Consider the following 19,521-nt stretch of genomic DNA (forward strand, 5'->3'; position numbering starts at 1 on the left):
AGCACCTACTCTAAAGGAGCCACCTCCCACTCAGTGGCACGTTCCCTTTTCCGTGTTTTTTGTTCCCACCCTGCCCACCTACAGAATGTTTGTCTTGTTTTAAGATCGCCAGTGCTTGGTACAAAGGCTGACATATAGTAGATGCTCAATAAATATTTGATGACTGAATCGACAAGGGATGACCAGGAGCCGCGGTTCCTGTCAGGCCTGCTTGCCCAGCGCCCTTTGCTTCCTTCAGCATGACTCATCCTGAGGCGCTCTGCCATCTTGGCTCCTTGGAGGGCTCATGGTGGGCGGTGCACTCGGGAGCTTTTGGAGAGGTGTATACTTAGTATTGGAGCCAGGAGGGGAACAGTGGAACCCCCTTCTACGCAGAATAAAAAGCGGAATCTGGACATTTCTCCTCCCTCCTGCCTCCCTTCCTCCCCTCCTTTCTGCCTGCCTGGCAGCCAGCCCTTATTTAGGAATGAGCTGCAGATGCACCTGCCATCTGCCTCCATTCAGGCCTGGGTGACAGATCTCAGAGGAACCAGGCCCGGGTTATATTGATCCTGTGGCTGCGGCTTGTCTGAAAATGCCCCTGTTCCCACCCCAGCAGCTTCCGGGAGCAGTAGCCAGTAGTGTTACCCAGGCTGCGGAGAGTGGCCTTAAGTGGGCTGAGACTTTCCCAGGTAGTCACAAATGTCCTTAGTAGCTGTGGGCTGTTTGCCAAGGCATAGAACCAGGGGCGTGTGGGACCAAGGCCTGGCAAGGGAGAGGCCAAGCCATAGAGAGGCTGTGTGGCCCAGGATGACCCCCCACATGGAACCTCAGAACCGGGTCTGTGCCCCACACTCGGGGCTTTCAAACAGTCTCCTCCCCTCCCCCACTTTGGTAGTCCCCCCTGATGTAGAAAAGTTAAAGACACAGAACCTAGGTTGTTACTTTGTTGTTTTGCCTGCTGGAGATTGAACCCAGCACCTTGTGCCTGCAGGGCAAGAGCTGTGACCCTGAGCCACACCCAGCCCCTGTCACAACGTTGCACTTAGGGAAGTGTCTTCTGGTCTTTAACAAGTGGCTATTAAGTGACATTTCATTTCATTTGTGCCGTTGTACATTATAAATTAGTCTTCAGAGGATATCTTGATGCAAAGACTTTCCTCTATTTTCAAAGAATTTTCATCGGCTGTGTTGCTAAGTCCCTGGATGCTAAGTCCCTGGGTTCAGTGGCTTCCCCGGGGCAGGTGGCCGGGGGTTCAAGGGCTCCAGCTGCATTTCACTGCGTAGCTTTCTGAAGGGCTCTGCCCTTTACACCCTGCAGAAGCCTGTGTTTCCCCGTGTTCAAGGGTCAGAACCAGGTGGTGGCCTTCCCCACCTGCCACGTCACACAATACCGCTTTGTGGATGCCTGGTGAGCCTCACTTCTCTGGGTGCGGTCAGGTGGTTATTGAAGGTATGTTCGGTGGTGTGCAGCATTTGGTATGTGTTTTTTGCAGGAATAAAAAGGAAATCTTTCTGGTCCCAGTTCTGATGGTGAAGCTGTTGTGTCTGCAAAGGGCAAATGCACCGTCCGCTTCTCCGCATGGACGGACGTTGCAGGGTGCATTCCCTGGCTGCAGGACGTTGGTGGGGAGGGGTGTGCGCCCCTGCCTGTTGAGGGCACTGTGCAGCTGAGCGGTGTCTCCTCCTCGGCACCTGCGCTCCCTGTTTCCAGGGGTCAGCTGCGTCCAGGGAGCAGGGGTAGTCGCCTCTGGCATTTTTCAAGCACCTTTGAAATGCTTCCCATGGCTTCCAGAGGGTGTCTCGGCGCCAAAGCCACGCCCTGGGGAGCAGTGTGGCCCTGGGGAGCAGTGTGGCCCCGGCTGCTGCCCAGATCTCCTTGGGGAAGGGTTGCCAGTGAGGTGGCGGCTCCCGGGGTCAAGGGCTGGCCGCGGAGAACACTGAGGGCCCAGAGCGTGGATCAAGCAAGACAGCCTTGGTTCAAGTTAGGGCTCTGCCGCTTACAGACTGGGCAAGAGAGTTCTCCTCTGAAAAATGAGCACGGAGACACTGCTCATGACGGGCTGCAGAGTTCCCAGCCCCCGGAGCCCAGCTATCGAGCCCAGCTATCGAGGCTGGCGCAGCAGGGCGGGTGGCATCCTGCTGCATTCTGTCACCTGGGTTTCTCCCGAGGTGTCTCATGTTCTGCAGCAGGGTGACGTGGACGTCAACTCTGTGGCTAAGAGCAGTGGCTCTGGGTCGGCCTTTGGCCCTCAGCTGCTCTGGGGGTCTCTGAGATGCAGTTTCCTCATCTGCACAGGAGGCGGAATCAAGGCCTGCCCTGGGCCTGAGGAGGGTGGGGAGGTGACACAGTGAGGGCTTTATTCTCTGTGAATTTACCGTGTGTGCATGCCATACTTGATTTTGCTTATTGTTCTGGTGTCTGGAGAATTTCCTTCCCTGGGAGTCTGGTAGTTCTTTGGCATTTTGTAGGCTCTTTCTTTTAATTAATCAACTAATTTTAATTACGTAAATATGACAGCAGGATGCATTTCGATTCAGCGTACACTATTGCAGCACAACTTTCCATTTCTCTGGTTGTACGCAGAGTAGCGTCGCACCCTGCATGCAGTCACACGTACCTAGGGCAATGATGCCCACCTCATTCCACCATCTTTCCTGCCCCCGTGCCTCTTCTCCCCTGGCATTTTGTAGGCTCTTGCTGTGTGCCTGGCTCTGGCCGGTGCTTCGGCCAGACCTTTTCACAACTTGTGGCCAAATGATCAGGGGTAAGTGCCCACAGTGAGCTAGAAGTGTGTGAAGGCCCAGGGAGTTATTCACCAAGCCACATGCATGCGGCACCCAGGGCCAGCATTGGGAGGCGAATAGGATCGGGTGTTTGAGAACCGAGGCTACCTGCTCAGAGCGGGCTCACTGTTTGGGCAGCAGGGAGAGATTTTTATTTCTTATTTTTTTTGCAGTGCTGGGATCAAACCCAGGACCTCACACATGCCATACAAGTGCTCTACCCCTAAGCCACATCCCCAGTCCTAGGTTTTAAAATTTAATTTAATTTTTTGGTACTAGGGATTGAATCCCGTCTCCCTAAATTGCTGGGGCTGGCTTTGAACTCATGATCCTCCTGCCTCAGTCTCCTGAGCTGCTGAGATTATAGGCGTGCGCCACCACATCTGACTTAAAATTTATTTTTATTTTTATTTCATTTTATTTTTTGGTACAAGGGATTGAACTCAGGGGCACGCAACCACTGGCCACATCCCCAGTCCTATTTTGTATTTTATTTAGAGACAGGGTCTCACTGAGTTGCTTAGGGCCTCACTTTTGCTGAGGCTGGCTTTGAACTCATGATCCTCCTGTCTCAGCCTCCTGAGCCGCTGGGGTTATAGGCATGCGCCACCACTCCCAGCTAAATTTGATGTTTACATAGAAAAAAAGTTGAATCCACCATACAGTCCCATGGTTCATTGTTTAAAATGGTTCAGGACCAATTCATTGCAAAGTCAGTCTCTACAGTTAGTCACTGTGACCCCTCCCCAGGCACTTATCAACTTCTGATTGTCTTTGAGAATTTTTAGGCATTTATCTTAAACCAATTGTTTTATATCTATATACAGACACACACACACAGATTTTTCTTTTCTTATTCAATTGTTAGTGTGACTTACACAGTACATCATTTTCCCCCCACTTAATAATGTGCCCTGGGCTCATTCCATACCCGTACATAATATTCTGTTCCATTTTTAAACTTTTATTTTAATGCTTTTGTAGTATGCCATGGAGTAGATGCACAGTATTTTCTTTAGCCAGCCTACTGATAGACACTTAGGTTGTTTATAAGGGTTTTCCATTCTTAGCAGCACTGTAGTGAACGACCTTGAATGCAAGGCTGCAAGGCGTTGCACAATAGGGATTACCTTGAAGGGCCAGAGTGAAGGTGCACTGGTAATTTTGATGGCTGTCAGGAGATGCCCTCCCTCAGGGTTGTGCTAATTGAGAAGTTTCTCAATTATCTTTGAAAGTACCTTTGTTCTTCCTGCCCAGAACAGGTGTTAGTAAGCTTGTGACCTCAGTTACTGTGATGAATAAAAATAATATCTCAGTGTGGTTTCAGTTTTGCATGAGTATTGAAAAACTGAGCTGGGCACGGTGGCGCACACCTGTCATCCCAGTGACTTGAGAGGCTGAGGCAGGAGGATCACAAGTTCAAGGCCAGCCTCAGCAACTTAGTGAGGCCCTAAGCAACTTGGCAAGATCCCAAATAATAGATTAGACAGGGCTGGGGATGTGGCTCAGTGTTTAAGTGCTCCTGGGTTCAATCCCCAAGTATCAAAAAAAATGAACAAAAGTGGAATCAGTTTTGCTCCGGAATCTGTCCGGTCTCTGCCTGGAAGGGTCAGGAGCACTGTGTGGTGTGAGCCAACCTGGCAGAGCAGAGGTGTGCCCCATTCCTCAGCCCCAAGGTTGAGCTGCTCATTCTTTTGTGGTGTTTGCTGGGCCCCTGAAGGTCCGACTTTGCCAGTCCTGGGAAAGTGTACCCGCTGCATCCCCAGCCCAGCCAGGGTTGGGTTTTGAAGGATCCACAGGGGATGGGGGAGAGAGGCTGGGCCGCAGGAGGTCTGGTGTGAGTGAGCCTTGCAGGGGGCTTGTGTGTCTGGAGGAAGGTGAATGGCGAGGGGCCAGGGAGTTCCGGAGCACACCTCCAGGGTGCGGGACGGGGCTCGGTCAGGAGGAGCTGGCCCACAGGGGCGCTCTGGGTTTGAGCCATGTGGGCTTGGGACATTTGTGAGGGGAATTGTGTGCCCTGCAGGGCTACAGAGGACTGGCAGCCCCCTCACCCAGGACACCCGGGGTTAACAGTGGGGCTGGGTGTTTCTCAGTACTTTTTCCCCATGCTCGTGGTAACAGATGGTAAAGTCAGTTACAGATGAATAAATGACCTTCCTCCATGTTTCTCCCCTTTCCTTGGGTTTTTCCCTGGAAGGTCTCTACCTCATTCTTTAATTAATTTTTTATTTTATCTTTTTGTGGTGCCAGGGATCAAACCCAGGGCCGCCAGCGTGCTGGCAAGTGCTCTGCCCCTGAGCTGCCCCCGGCCCACCCATGTAGTGGCTGCAGTCCCTCGTGCATGACACGCCATGTGATGGCCCTTGATTTGGTGGTTGTCCATTCGAGGTTCCACTTTGCCGGGGCTTTGCTCCCTCTCTGGCTGCCCTGAGCATCCTTGTTCCCGTTGCTCCCTGGCCAGTGTCCAGGCAGGGGACATCCCTCAGGTGGACTTGGTTGACCAGAGGGTCTGAGTCCCACATTCCCACAGCAGTTGTCCCATTCATGTGGCTTTTCTCAGCAAATGGTTGGTGGCCTCCGGTCCTCCTCCAGCCCTGACACGCTCGTGGCCCTACTGCCGTGACCTAGGGGCTTCTGTGCATCCTTCCGACTGCAGATTTTACTTCTTCCTAATTAAAAGGAAAACAAATTAGCCACTTAGGTGTATTTAGAACAAAGAGAGAAGGTTTCTGCTGATTCTTTCCCCTGAGCCACTGGCCCCGATGTATCTCTTTTTTTCTTTTTTTTTTTTTTTTAGTGTGTGGTGCTGGGATGGAGCCCAGGGCCTTGCGCATGGGAGGCCAGCACTCTGCCAACTGAGCTGTGTCCCCAGCCCCTGAGGTGTATCTCTACTGAACTCATTCCCTAGACCTCCACCAGATCACTGTGGCCATTGAATTATAATCATGAAATGGAATGAAGTGTCACGCTTGGGGCTGGGCAGCCTCAGGTGGTGAGTGACTGGAGCCTGGGGTGGCTCTGTCATGGCAGAAGGTCTAGGACAGAGTGGGGCTGTCAGCCTCAGGGTTGCTGACCTGGGGAGTGGGGGGATCTGCCTCCCGGGGGGCTCCTCTGGACTGTGGGGTGTTCAGAGGCTTTCCTGGCCTCCTCCCACTAGACCCTGTAGGGCTGCCCCTCCCTGCTCTTGTGACAGCCACCACTGTCTCTAGAAATTGCCTGGGGCTGGGGAGGGGCAAGCTCACCCCCTGCTTCTCTGAGAACCTTTGCTGGGACAATTTTCTCCACCCTGCTTTTGATTTTCTTCATGTTCTTCGGGATTTGCTGAGTGTTATAGCTAATACTGTTTCTTTTTTAATTCTCTAAAAAGGTTGGCTTTTGTTTTTTTGGTGCTGAGGATGGAACCCAAGTCCTCACCTAGGCTAAGCGAGGGAGCCACATTCCCCAGCCCTGAGCAAATATTTGCTGGGTGCCTGCTGTTGTGGGGAGGCTGGGAGCGGAGGTCTTTCTGTGGAGGCCGCCCTTGTTACATTCGTTACCTTTTTCAGAAACATTGTTCCCTTGGCCCTTCCCTGGTGGATTTTACTCCTCTTTGGTTTACAGCCAGGTTCCATGAGACCAGGGCACTGGCCAACACGCTCTCTTGTCCTGACCATTATTCATTTTATAGTCAAATAATAAGAAAATCCATTTTGATTTTCCATATATGAGTGGTGGAAGTAAGAAACAAGGTATCTAAGTCAGGCGGGTGGTGAATGGCCTGTAATCCAGTGACTCAGCAGGCTGAGGCGAGGATCTCAAGTTCAAGGCCTGCCTCAGCAACTCAGTGAGGCCTTAAGCAACTTAGAGAGACCTTGTCTCAAATGAAAAATCGAAGGTCTGGGATGTAGTTCAACCCCTGGTACCCCCCCCCCCAAAAAAAAAAAAAAAGCAGTGTATCTAGCCTGACATGGTAACCTAGTTGTTATGACTGTTGCTATAAACAGATGGGAAAGTTGTTTGTTTGTTTCTTTTTCTTTTTTTGATCTGGAAAGATTGCTTTCAGGAAATAATATCAATAATAATTGAATGCCTATTATATGCAGCTGGGATTGCTGCACCCTGTATAAATGAATTCCCAAAGTCCCAAAGTAATTAAGCCAGGCAGGACTTAGAGATAAATGGTGGGAATGGAAGATGCATGGCCCAACGCTGCCGGCCAGTGTGGAGCAGGGCCAGTGTGGAGCAGGGTTTGCACGCGGCTCTAGTGGCCAACGCCTTGGCCCCAAGGTCCTGCCGGTACAGATCTGTGCTTGTGCACTTCTCACTCTCAAGGATGGTGTCTTGCAGCCCATCTCCCCACCTGTCTGGAACTGCAGCAGAGGTTTCTTCATCTCAGTGGGTGACGGACATCTCAGTTTGGTGTTAAGAAACCGCAGCAGCACCCAGGAGCCAAGGTGACAGCTGCCACAACACAGCTCTGGGAAACTGTCCCTCTGGGGATGTCCCTCCTGGGTGCTGAATGTGACCAATCATCAGGCAAACAGAGAATGGTGGAAGCTGCCAGGGAAAGAGGGGGCTGCGGGTGTACAACCCACTGTCCACGGGGAGCCCGGCCGCCACCTCTTCTGTCTGGGCAGGTGGGGATGATCAAGCATCAAGCTCAAGGACCAAAGAGGTGTCCAGAATGCAGGCAGGTGATAGTTGTAGTTGCTTTGTGATAAAGTTTCAGCCATTCCTGGATGACACACTTCTTTTTCAGTCTCCGTATTTACATTTTTTAGCCCCAAGCACTTGATGATGTCTCTGCAATAAGCAGAGGAAGCAGTGGGGTGGGCCTCGCAGCAGCGTCCACCTGGCTCGGGGAGCATGCTTTGCTTTCTGTCGTCCTGTTTTGAGGTGGCCCTTCTGGTTAGGTGAGTGGTGCTGCTTTCCATGAGTGGCGGTGGTATGAGGTTACCTTCTAAAATAAATGTATGCAAGTGGGTGAGTCAACTCATCACAGCTAGTTTGCAAATAAAATCTAGAGCAGGAGTTCTTAACTTCGCACTCTTGGCACTGTGGTCTGGAAATGCAAAACCAATAGGAATGTGTCTTTGAGGATGGTCCAGCCATGTGACAGCCAGAAATCCGAGACAGGAGATTTGGGTAGTAATTAATATATAGTCAACTAAAATTGGCTCCATCAAAGTCAAATAAAACAACCCAGGAATCCCCAAGACTGAGGAGTTCAGACAGTGGACAAATCCACATGCTCTCCTGAGGTTGTTCCCTGCCTTGCTGGGGATACTCGGGGAATGGGTGTCTGATGGAAAAGAAGGGGGGGGGGTTGCTTGCTTGTAGTGATTGCTGACTGTTCAGAAAACACTACGTGGAAAGTGCAAGTTATATTCAGTGCAGGTGGAAGGTGAATGGGGGAGGTGAAAATCAGATCGAGTGAGTTGGACTTGGAGCTGATCACACGGGGCTCAGATGATGGAGGCCTTGCTTTATCCTCTAGCACCTAGCCCTGTTTCACAGTGAGGTGCTGCCTTAGGAGAAGGCGAGGGTCTTGTTCCAGTCCTTGGCCCTCACAGGACCTGGACTAGTACTTCATATCAGGTGTCATTTCATAAATGGGTCTTTACCATAATGAATTTAGCTGAAAAGCATTGAGTCTCCTAGACGGTGCGCGCACAAAGGGAAAAATGCCAGTGTTACCCGAAGATGTGCAGGAGTTTCCCCTACTCCTTCGGGGGGGGGGGGTGTCGGTGGGATCAGCTTGTCCTGGAGGTTTCCCGTGTGCATCTGTTGGTGTATCCTCTTGCTTTTGTGCAAAAGAATGACACCTCTCAGCGCCTTACTTTTCACGAATTTCGCTCTTTACCGGTTGTTAGGAATTCCATTTTATGGATGAACCCAGTGTTAACCCGGCCTCCCTCTGAGGACAGCTAGATTCTTTCCAGTCTCTTGCTGGCACAGTGCACGCCTGCTGCCAAGAGCCTCCTGATGCTTGGTGCTCCTGCACACACCCGTAGGTTAATGATGAGGGGCGTAGCTGCCAAAACAAAACAGAAAGAGCCTACAGGTTTAATCCCTCTCCATTCTTTCTCATTTTTCACTGGAAACATACAACTGTGAGACCTATCACTGCAGGATTATTGCAGGATGCAGAGAGAGTGCTGGCTCTTAGAGGGGTCAGTCACGGCCATCACAGATGTGTCTGCCTTCTCAGATGCACTCTATTTCCACTCCTCCCTCCCTCCCTCTCTTTCTCTCCCGCCTTCCTTACTTCCTACATTCATGCAATCTGGCCTCGGTGAATATCCACTGACGGCCCACATGGGTGATTTGTGGCCAGGAGCACGTGGGCAAGGGGTTGGGCTTCTTGAGACTTCTCTGTGTCTGACCTGTGAACGACTTAGAAAGTGGCCAGCAGGACTGAGTTACTAGAAGTGATACCTGTCCCTTTCTGAGCACACTCCACTCCCAGCCCTGGCTTACTGGAATGAGGATGCTATTTTTAAGAAAAGAGCATTGTGTTTCATCGTGGAAATTTTGAGCGTCTGAGCAGGCAGCTTGCTGGCTGACTTTAGGGTCCTGAAGCACAAGGACTATATTGGTTCAGCTCTGGACCCCAGCATACCACCAGGACGTGGCCTGCAGGAGGAAGGGCAGAAGGAGGGTCCGCTCAGGACAAGTAATTATGTGAGTCATTGTTGCTACGCCCGGTTGGTTTTATTTATAGTTGTCGACATCTTGGGGGTTGGAGAGCTGGCAGGGCTGGGGTTCTCTTTCGCAGGCTGTGCATACTGGAGCAAGGTGAGCCGCTGGCCTGGGCACTTCCACTGTGGTGCTGAAGGGGCTCCTCCTTCTCCAGACCCTGGTTTATCAGCCCTCCTGTGGGTGAGCTGCCCTTCACGGAATGGTGCAGATCCCAGGCGTTCCCTTCCTTCTCCAGGGCTGAGCTGGGTCAGGGGGTGCCTGTGGGTTGGTGCCGACGAGCTGCCCTGTGGGGATAGCAGGCTGGGGTGGTGCTTGGTTTGGGTGTACTTCCGGCCTGAGTCTCCAGGTTCTGCTGGGCTGAGAGACATCAGCTTTCTGGTTTCCACCTCCAGGGTGTTGCTATAAAGGACAGCTGGGGGTGGAGGAGACTCCTGGTCCCTTTATGTAACATTCCACCACAGCATGGCTGGAGGAAAGACTGGGAAGGAGACCCAAGCCCAGGCTGAGACTCCACTGTGCCTCGCCTCTCCATAAACCTGGGTGCTTTGTTTTGTGCTTCCCTCTCTCACCTGCAAAATCTAAAAATAGTGCTTTCCTTTTCCTTTTTAAATGAATCCTGCTTTATGAAATAGGTAATATAAGTTTGGGGACAAAAAAATACATAAGTGTATATATGTATGTATGTATGTGTGTGTATATATATATATATAAATATATATATATATATATTTTTTTTTTTTGTACCAGAGATTGAACCCGGGAGTGCTTAATCACTGAGCCACATCTCCAGCCCATCTTTTATTTTTTATTTTGAGACAAGGTCTCACTAAGTTTCTGGGCCTGGTTTTGAACTTGTAATCCTTCTGCTTCAGCCTCTGGAGCCTCTGGGCTAACAGGCGTGCGCCCTGGGACAAAGTGTCTTTTACTTGGACCTTCGCTCTAGTTTCCCATCTCACTAACGGACAAAACCCCAAATATGGCTGTGTTCCTGACTTAGCCAAGACCTAACAGAAAGGCATTCTGAGGAGAGTGAACAGACATGGGAGGCCTCTATTTTGTTGGTGTGACATTGTTGTGGGCCTAGCCTGGGAAATGTGGGTGGGACCCTGGTTTATGGGCGTGGCCTTGATGTGGGCTCAGCCTGGGAGAAGTAGGTGTGCCTTTGGTGTGTGGGGCGTGGCCTTGATGTGGGCGTGGCTGGATGTGGCCTCCATGTGGGGCGTGGCCTTGATGTGGGTGTGGGCGTGGCTGGGCGTGGCCTTGAGGTTGTGGACTTGTCTTTCCAACAGGTGCTGCGAGTGGCTGAGATGCTGTGGTGGAGGCGAGCCCAGGCCGCGCACTGTCTGGCTGGGACACCCCGAGAAGAGGGACCAAAGATATCCTCGGAATGTTATCAACAACCAGAAGTACAATTTCTTCACCTTTCTTCCTGGGGTATGTGCTGGCAGGTCCAAACCCTTTTCTTTTCCCACCACAAATTGAATGGATGGTGCCAGTCTTGGCAGAGTGGAGCCCCTGGGCAGGTTTGGCGAACACTGTGTGTTCTTTTTGCTGCCTTCGTCATTGATGATTCATCTTTCCTGGCCTGAGCACCTGCAGGGAACTTCCATCTGTCATCAAGGCTGTGACACTCTGCCTGTTTGGTTAGAATAACTTCCTATTTATTTGATGTGTTGAAAGTAAGAGTGGGAAAGGTATTTTGGGAACCCAGCATTATAATCAAAACATCAGCAGAGAATATCAGCCACACTTCTTTTTTTCCTCTTATCACCATGAAACACATGCTCAGGAGTATAGGAAAATTGGAAAATAAAAGTATAGAGGAAAAAAAAACACTAAGATAAATTTTAACCCTACTCATCTGGAGAGGGACATTCTACTTACATGTCTCCTGGTGAACGACGTTTCTAGAGTCAACGCTTCTCCATTGACTTGTGCAAATCTACGGAGGGACTGAGCACACCTTTCCCCAGTACTCACCCAAATTACATTTCTTTTTTTTAATCTAGCATGGCTTTGTGTGTGTGTGTGGGTGTGGGTGCGCGAGGGCAGGCTCGGGGTGGGGTGGGGTTAGGGGGGGAACTTGGGGGTTGAACCCACTGAACTGCACACCAGCCCTTTTTATTTTTTATTTTGAGAAAGGGTCTCACTAAGTTATTGAGGCTGGTCTTAAACTTGTGATCCTCCTGCCTCAGTCTCCTGAGTCGCTGGGATTATAGGAATATGTCACTGTGTCTGGCTTCCAGTATAGCTTTGAAATATAAGTCTGTTGCCTTTAGAAGGAGCAACAGCAATCAGTTCAAATGCAGGAAGGAAAAAAATCTCTAGTGTGAGAAGTTGGGCAATGATAAGGAAGCCTGGGTATGTTACAGCGTGGTTCAAGATTAATTTGAATGTTTTTAGGGGTGATTTTGACTATGTCTAGTACTAGCTGCCACAAACCACAACTTGCCCAAATCTGTGTATCTTAAGTCAAAAAAATAAAAATTTTTCTTCTCTCTCATGGGAAATCTTACGTGCACTGGTCACTGTCCTCTGTCTTGTAGCTATGCCATCCAGATTGTATGGCTACCAAATTCCAGGACTGGGTAAGAGGTGTACTGGCTTTGAACTGCCTTAGCCTAGAAGAGCCAAGAAACTTTCTCTCCTGCTCATTGGTCAAAACTAGTGACATGGGATCAGTCTCAGACCCAGGGCTCGAGGGAGCAGTCAGAACTCTGCCGGAACCCCCCTGACCAGGCTAGGATTCCGCAGTACTGTTTTGTGGTGTTGAAATCCTATTTAGCCATCACTATTTGTCGTCCTTTTCTGATCTGACTTTACAGCATAAGCATGTCTTACTAAAACTGTTTCTGTAGTAACATTTCCGGTTGCCTACCTGATTTGAAAAGTACGTAGTTTAAGAAGTAAAGCACCACAGAGTCCACGCCCCCTGCATGCCACTGCCACCAACTACTGCTCTGAATTTGTTGTTTACAGTTTCCATGGATATCTATTTACTTTTTCAAGTGGAATTTTCACTCCCCATGTGTTTTGCTAGGTAGCTTATGGAACTGCTTAAGCTCTATGTGAAGAGGGGCATGGGAGTCGAACCCTCGCCTAAGAATGTTTTTAAATATTCACTTCCCACACCTCACCCACCAGGTGAGCCCTGAACATCTCCTCTCTGCCTTCCAGGTGCTATTCAACCAGTTCAAGTACTTCTTCAACCTCTACTTCTTACTTCTCGCCTGCTCCCAGTTTGTTCCTGAAATGAGGCTTGGCGCTCTGTATACCTACTGGGTCCCCCTGGTGAGTACATCAGCCTCCTTCCTTGAGTTGCCGCAGAGGTTTGCAAACAGTTCTTTGTCTCCTCCCACCCACCCCGCCCCGATCTCAGCAGCAGGCCTTTTAGTGCCCTCCGGTCAATACATTGGGAGTCCCCGGGATTTTACTGTCAAACACTGCCAAGATCAGACTGCAGCAAAGTCTGGCCATTCATCTGTCTGTGGGTCAGTTGTCATTCATTATTTCACAAATTACTTATCGCGTTCTATTGTATATGGCACAATTTTAGACTCTGGGGATACTTGACAAGTGATAAGACAAATCCTCTGCCCTCATGAGTTGTACTATTCGAATTATTTTCTCAGATCACATTTTCCGTTTATTCTGTGCGGGGTGTTACAGTGTGGCGGTTGGAAAAGCAACAAAATCTGTGCTTTCGTGTGTCTGAAGTGTGACAGAACCGGCTGGCCCCTTCATTCCTTCTTTCCCCTCCTTTTCTTTCTTCTCCCCCTTTTGGAAAATGGTCACAGAGCACCTACTGTGTGCTGGGATCACAGCAGTGAGTGGAATAGGTGAACGTCCCTGTCCCTGTGAGCCTGACGTTTGGAGGAGACGGACAATCCGTGGATAAGTGCCAGTGTTTCAGCTGCTGTGGAGACAGGAGGGCGAGGCCAGGCTCCGTGGCTATCCCAGCTCGCTCAGTGCTGCCTGTGGGTGGCGTTGGAGGGGCCTCTTGCCAGGGCAGCCATGATGGGAATGGGGTGGAGTTTCCAGGGGGCTGCAGTGCCTGGCTGGCCCTGTGCTGAGCATGTGCTTAGAGCATTGAGGAACAGAAGAAAGCACAGAGAGGGCCGGCCTTCTACCCCGTTCTCCAAACAGAGGCATTATGGATGGAATTATTTCTCACCACGTGGGACTCAAGGGGAACCCGTAGGTTCTTACAGATCTTGTTAAATTTTTTACTTAAGAGAAAGTTGTAAAATTAGAAGACCTCCTTCCACAAAAGCCTTGTGGTTGCTGTTGGTGTTAGCAGGCGGGAGAAGATAGGATTTGGTGCAGAAGTACTTCCAAAGTAGAGAGCCAGCTGCCAAGGGACAACCCTGGGTGGGTGTCATGCTCTGTGTGTGCCAGGTTGGGAGCCGTGTTGTGCTCAGAAGAGGAGGAGGCGGATGTCTTCCCCAGAAGCAGCAGAGGTGCTCTTGGAAGTCAGGAACAGTCTTCTCTTGCTGAGTCACTTGTGACTGAGGTGGGATGCTGGGAGGATCTTCATCCAGGCCCCTGTCTCTGGGGTGACCGACCCTCCTGTGCCTGATGCTTCACCAAGGCCAGGGGCTACCTGTGCTCCTCTGCACTGGAAGTGACCCTCAGGAAGCCTCACCTTATCAGCTGGGATGCCAGAGGCAGCTGGGCTCATAGCATGAAGCCTGGGGTTGACAGTGAGCCCACATCCCATCCAGACACGGGCAGGTGCAAACCTGACCAGGGGCTGCCAAGCCCACGTGTTGGCAATTTGCTTTACATGAAGCATCCTCACCCCTCTGCGTGGATCAGACCCTCCGCCATTCACTGCACCCTTGCACAAATTAAACCATAAGTTATTGTTTTAAAAAAGTGACAGCGTACGTGAAATATCATTTATCATGCTACCTTCTGCTGATGATCTTATGACGTAGTTGAGGCAGTACATTGCTGGGGATGTGGCTGCATGATGGGGCGTTGGCTGGCACGCATGAAGCTCTGGGTTCATTCCCCAGCAGTGCAAAAAAAAAAAAAAAGAAACAAAGTAATAAGTCCACCTGATTCAGGAAAGACAGAAACGTCCGTACCAAAAAATATCTGCCTTAAGCTACTTAGTGATACCCTGCCTCAAAATAAAAAGGGCTGGGTATGGCTCAGTGGTTAACCACACCTGGGTTTAATCCCTGGTATCTTCCCACAACCAAAAAAAAAAAAAAAAATTTTTTTTTTTCTCATGCAGTCACTGACCTTTCACATGCAGGGTAACGTTGTGTTAAACTCTAGATGCCCGTGGGTGCCTGTGTTTTATAAACGGCATCCCAAGATGTCCACAAGACAGCTGGGTGTCCCCTGCCACACCTTTGCCTCTCAGATGTGCTGTGCACCTGGCCTGTAGGCCTGTGGCTGTCTTCTCGTGTTATATCCATCTGCCCAGCGTGTAGTGTCAACCCATCATCTGATCAGTTCTTGGGGTACAAACATATCAGCTCCTCTCTAGCCTCATTTATATTGCAGTTGGCACCCATGTGGGGAGAAGACATTGGCCACATCTGTCAAGAATTCGCTCCCCTTTTCACCTGGATTAACGTAGACGTGGCAACCTAAGCGACTGATGAGACTTGGGTAGGAAATCAGATAAGCTCTGTTGAGTTTTTTCGGAGGCATTTATTGGAAGTTCCCATGCAGAAAGGATCAGAACAGGAAACAGGACTCGTTGCTTGGGATAGAGAACACGGGGCTTTCGGTGAGCAGGGCGTGGCCTGGGTTCAGGCTCAGGCTGTGCAGGACAGGGACTTACTCTCCATTTCCACGCAGCGGAGCTTGGGAGATCATGAAGGGCTTTGGAATTCTGTGTGTGCTGCAGAATGCAGACGGTGTCCTGCCCAGCGTGGCTGATGTTACTCAACACTGGGAGCACACGGCGGTACTCAGTAGCTGCCCAATGGTAGGCTAGCTGTACTCCGCAGGTTGCCCTGCAGTTGACGGCCGTGAAGTAGCTCCGTGTGTGTTGACGTGCGATGTGCACCGTGGTTTTCATTGCATGAGAAAAGTAGGCTGCAGAATAACGTGAACCATATGTTCCAAGGGTTGTGATCACCTTCTGGCAAGTGCTTCTTCCTAGGCCTGATTTATGGGCAGCAGCCAGGAGGGGTTTTCCCCAACGCTGGGTGACTGTGGAGCTGGGAGGTGCCTTTTATCCTCTTAAGTGTTCTTGACCTCCTCCCACAGGACTCACATCGCAAGTCACCTCAGTTGCTGAGTCACCAGAAACTAAGGAGATCATATGTGCATTCAGGTCTGAAACCCTGTGGGAGGAAGTGGGTCCTTCCTGCGGTGGGAGGCCAGGTGGCACCTGGGGCTGGTGGACCAGGAGCAGAGTGTTTCGGGTGACTTTATTGCAAGTGCTGCGCCCTTTCCCCTACTGCTCTTGTCCCCATCGGCAGTGGTGCTGGGGAGTTCCCTGCCTAGTGGCAGCTGGATAGGGTGAGGCAGGTGGCCTGGAGCCTGGTAGTTAGGGCCTGGGATGACCTGAGGGTGCCTGTCCTCTGAGAGGAGTCCAGCCTCCGCTCCAGTGTTGCCTCCATGCTAACGTGATGCTCCGAGTTTTCAAGAGAAGCCAGGAGCCTGATTGGCAGTGTAGGCAGTGATTACCTCTGCCACCGCCTCTGCTGGGGGTGGAAGCCAGGCAGGTGACAGCTTGTCTGCAGGTGCGAGCAGCCTCTGGAGGGCTCTCATTTCATGCCCCGGACCTATTTCTTTTTTGGTACTGGGGATTGAATCCAGGGGTGCTTAACTAAGCCACATTCCCAGCCCTTTTTTGTATTTTATTTAGAGACAGGGTCTTGCTAAGTTGTTTAGGGCCTTGCTAAATAGCCGAGGTTGTCTTTGAACATGTGATCCTCCTGCCTCAGCCTCCTAAGCTGCTGGGAGTACAGCCATGCACCACCCCACCCAGCCCATGGGTTCTTTCATATTGAGCTTTTCCAAGATGCTTAAGTTTGGGGTGTTTGTCTTGTATTTCTACAAGTCTTAATAAGGACTATAGAAAAGGGGATTGTGATTAAAGGCAAATTAGCATCTACTTTTCAGGTGATGGTGGCCGATTTCACCTAATATCTTTTTAGTGAGCGCATTATAGTTACACACAAAGCCGTGGTTCCTTGTGATGAGTTTGTGCACTCACAGGACAGTTTGATGACTCTCGGTCTTCGGTGCCTCCCTTTCCCGTCCCGCCTCCCTTTCCAGTCCCTCCTCCCTCCCCCGATTCCTCTTCCTCTCCTGCACTCTTCTCCTTCCTCTCCTAAGAGATTTTTTACCTACAAAATAAAATTCAAATTCTTGGCTAGAATATATTTTGAAATGTCTTCTGACCACACCAAAAGGGCTTTCATTTCCAATCTCGCTGTAAGCTCAGGGGTTCGGAATGCAGGCCATGGGGCCAAATGGTTTGGGCCCGGCTCTTAGCTGCAGCTGAGAAGGGGTGTGCTTCGGGCTGGAGGTGCCGCTGGAGGTGGAGCGCTTGCCCACACGCACAAGGAAGTGGTCTACATTGAAACAAGCCTCTTTTCTTAGCCTGTTTCCACATCTGTAAGACAGGGATGGTCACGTCTAGGTCCTGACTTATTAGGAAAATGAAATGAATTTTTGCAAGAAAAAAAATGCTTTTTCTATAGTTCATGATGTATAATAAGAAATTCTCAGAATATGTCTTTTGTTTTGCAATCCTGGGGCTGGAACCAGGGCTGGACAGACACTCTACCAGGGAGCCACGCCCCCAGCCCTATGTCCTCATTTTAATTTTGAAATTCTTACAGTAGTGACAGTGCTACTTGTTGTCTAGGTTAAGTTTGAGGGTTTAATAGCTCTTTTCCTTACTATTAACATATTGCGGGGGGGGGGGGGAATTCTTAGGAGATAGCTTGAATGGTTGGTATGATGACCAAATAGTAAATCTAGATGTTGTCATTGAGGTATAAGGTAACTACCAGACAGCACACAGCAGGTGAGTTTTCAAGTCTGTTTTGACATTTCTCAATACTCAGATAAACCACCTCCATCAAGATACAGAAGGTTTCCGTCCTTCCCTCTGCCTCTTCTGGTCACCTTCCACCCCCACTGGAGGAAATTACTTTTCTGATTTTTTTTTTTATCCCCCATAGATTAGTGTTGCTCTAGTAAATCAATCAATCTCTCTCTCTCTTTCTCTTTCCTTCCCCCCCACCCGCCCCATGTTTCCTCAAACTCTTGGGCTCAAATGATCCCACTGCCTTAGCTTCCTGAGTGGCTGGGCTTAGTCTATTTTTGATGTACAACTTTACAAAAGAGGCTTAGCATCTTGGGGACTGCTTGTCTGCACGATGGCAGGATTTCCTTACCAGCTCAGACTGCCCCCGTCCCAGTAAAACTCTTCCTTAAGAATCGTGTGGATGTTTGGGGTATCTTAAAGTGGACAGTTGGAATGCATTTCTGGATGACGTTCGCATCCTTTCGTCAAGCAGTTTCTAGCCTAGGAGTTCAGATTAATCAGAATGTGCGTGCGCAAGTGTGGCTGGTATGATTCAGGTGCTATGTATTCGCAGCCCAGAGGTTAGTGAGTCGATCCTATCTTTGAACGAACCACAGTTTTCATTAGCATCGATGGGATTTACCCAGGCCCAGGCAGAGAGAAATAGAAACTGGAACATTTGGGGAAAAAACACAGCGAAAACCCAGATTCTGGTACAGAACAGCAAAGCAGCAGGTGGGGGTGGGGAGAGTTCTGCGAACCAGGTCTGAGCTCCCTCCAGAATACACTTCTCTCGCCTTCCTGTGTTGTCTGGTTATGCGTTTACTGTGAAATGTACCGGTTTTCCTTTGGCTGGGGCATGTGTTTTACATCTGATTGGAAGCGGGAGCAATCCCTCGATCGTAACCGTGCTTGGATCTTTGGAGGAGTTTCACGAAGCTGCACATCCCTGGCAAGGTTTATGTAAGAGATTTAAAGTCCTTTGAGTTGAAATTAATCTATTTGACAGCATGAGCAATATGAAAATGAAATCCTCAAAGGACCACAGTGCTCACCCCTGGGCAGTAACTGTTCCTGCAATCTTTAAAAGAAGGCAGAGGGGACCGGTGGGAGAATACAAAGACGACTGTGAAAGTGTAAGAAAAATGAAGGAATGATTTTGCTTCTGTTGATACAAGAGGAAAAATCTGAATTGGAAATAGATTGTTGCTGTGGATGCCTCTTCACTCCCCCACCAGATTTTTTGGGGTCCTGAACTGAGGGGAAGGTCCATGATTTTGTGGTGTGTTTTAATGTTTATTGGTTGATACTTACATGATCAATGCTTTACTATGATTTCTTTATAAAAAAGTTAAAAAATTAAGTGGTGGCACGTGCCTATAATCCCAGCAGCATAGGAGGCTGAAGTAAGAGGATTATAAGTTTGAGGCTAGCCTCAGCAATTTAGTGAGGCCCTAAGCAACTTACACCATGTCTCAAAAAAATAAAAAGGCCTGGGGATATGGCTCACTGGTAAGTGCCTCTGGTTTCAATCCCTGGTACAAAAAAAAAAAAAAAAATGTTGAAACAAATTCCTTTCAGTCCAGGAAGTTAGAAAGTCCTTAGCAGGTCACTTGCTCTTTGTTGTTCACAGGGACAGCGTTGTGCTGTGCATTCTGGAAGGTTGACTTCCCCTCTCTGCTGTCAATGCAGTGGACGGCTCTTATTATTCTTTTAACGTTGCTGAATGGTCCCTGTTAGTGGCCCCGTCCACCTGGGTTGCTGGAGATGCACAGGAGGGTGGCTTCCTTGCTCCGTGGTGTGGGTGCACATGGCCTGATGAAATGCATTTTGACAGTGGCACCATGAGGGAGAGGTGCCTGTGAGCAGATGTGTCCCTGTCTTGTGGAGAGACGTCGGGTTTCCTAGGCATTTCCCTTCCAGGCCCTGCGATGGCGCACGGGTGTGCCACATGACGCTGGTGGCCGCCTCTGTGTTTCTCTAGCAGCTTGTCTCCAGGTGTGAGTGAGTGCGTGTTCCCAGAGGGAGAGCAGAGACTGGGGTGTGTGCGGGGCAGTGGTGCG

The 19,521-nt window shown here is 49.9% G+C and overlaps 1 protein-coding gene across 3 annotated transcripts in view; it reads left to right on the forward strand.

Moving 5' to 3' along the window:
* Nucleotides 1–19,521, forward strand: part of Atp9a (ATPase phospholipid transporting 9A) — a 114,298-nt gene that overhangs the window by 17,177 nt on the left and 77,600 nt on the right. Inside the window, exons 1-3 of one of the 3 annotated variants that reach the window (XM_078051903.1) lie at nt 9,262–9,429; nt 10,737–10,881; nt 12,625–12,738. In XM_078051903.1, coding sequence (XP_077908029.1) covers nt 9,428–9,429; nt 10,737–10,881; nt 12,625–12,738 — 261 coding nt within the window. In that variant the 5' untranslated portion in view covers nt 9,262–9,427. Of the gene's footprint in view, nt 1–9,261; nt 9,430–10,736; nt 10,882–12,624; nt 12,739–15,721; nt 15,749–19,521 lie in introns of those variants that run through there. The other 2 variants (XM_078051902.1, XM_078051904.1) reach the window with 2 other exon arrangements.

The sequence above is a fragment of the Ictidomys tridecemlineatus genome, chromosome 5 (assembly GCF_052094955.1).
Source record: "Ictidomys tridecemlineatus isolate mIctTri1 chromosome 5, mIctTri1.hap1, whole genome shotgun sequence".
Lineage (NCBI taxonomy): Eukaryota > Metazoa > Chordata > Mammalia > Rodentia > Sciuridae > Ictidomys > Ictidomys tridecemlineatus.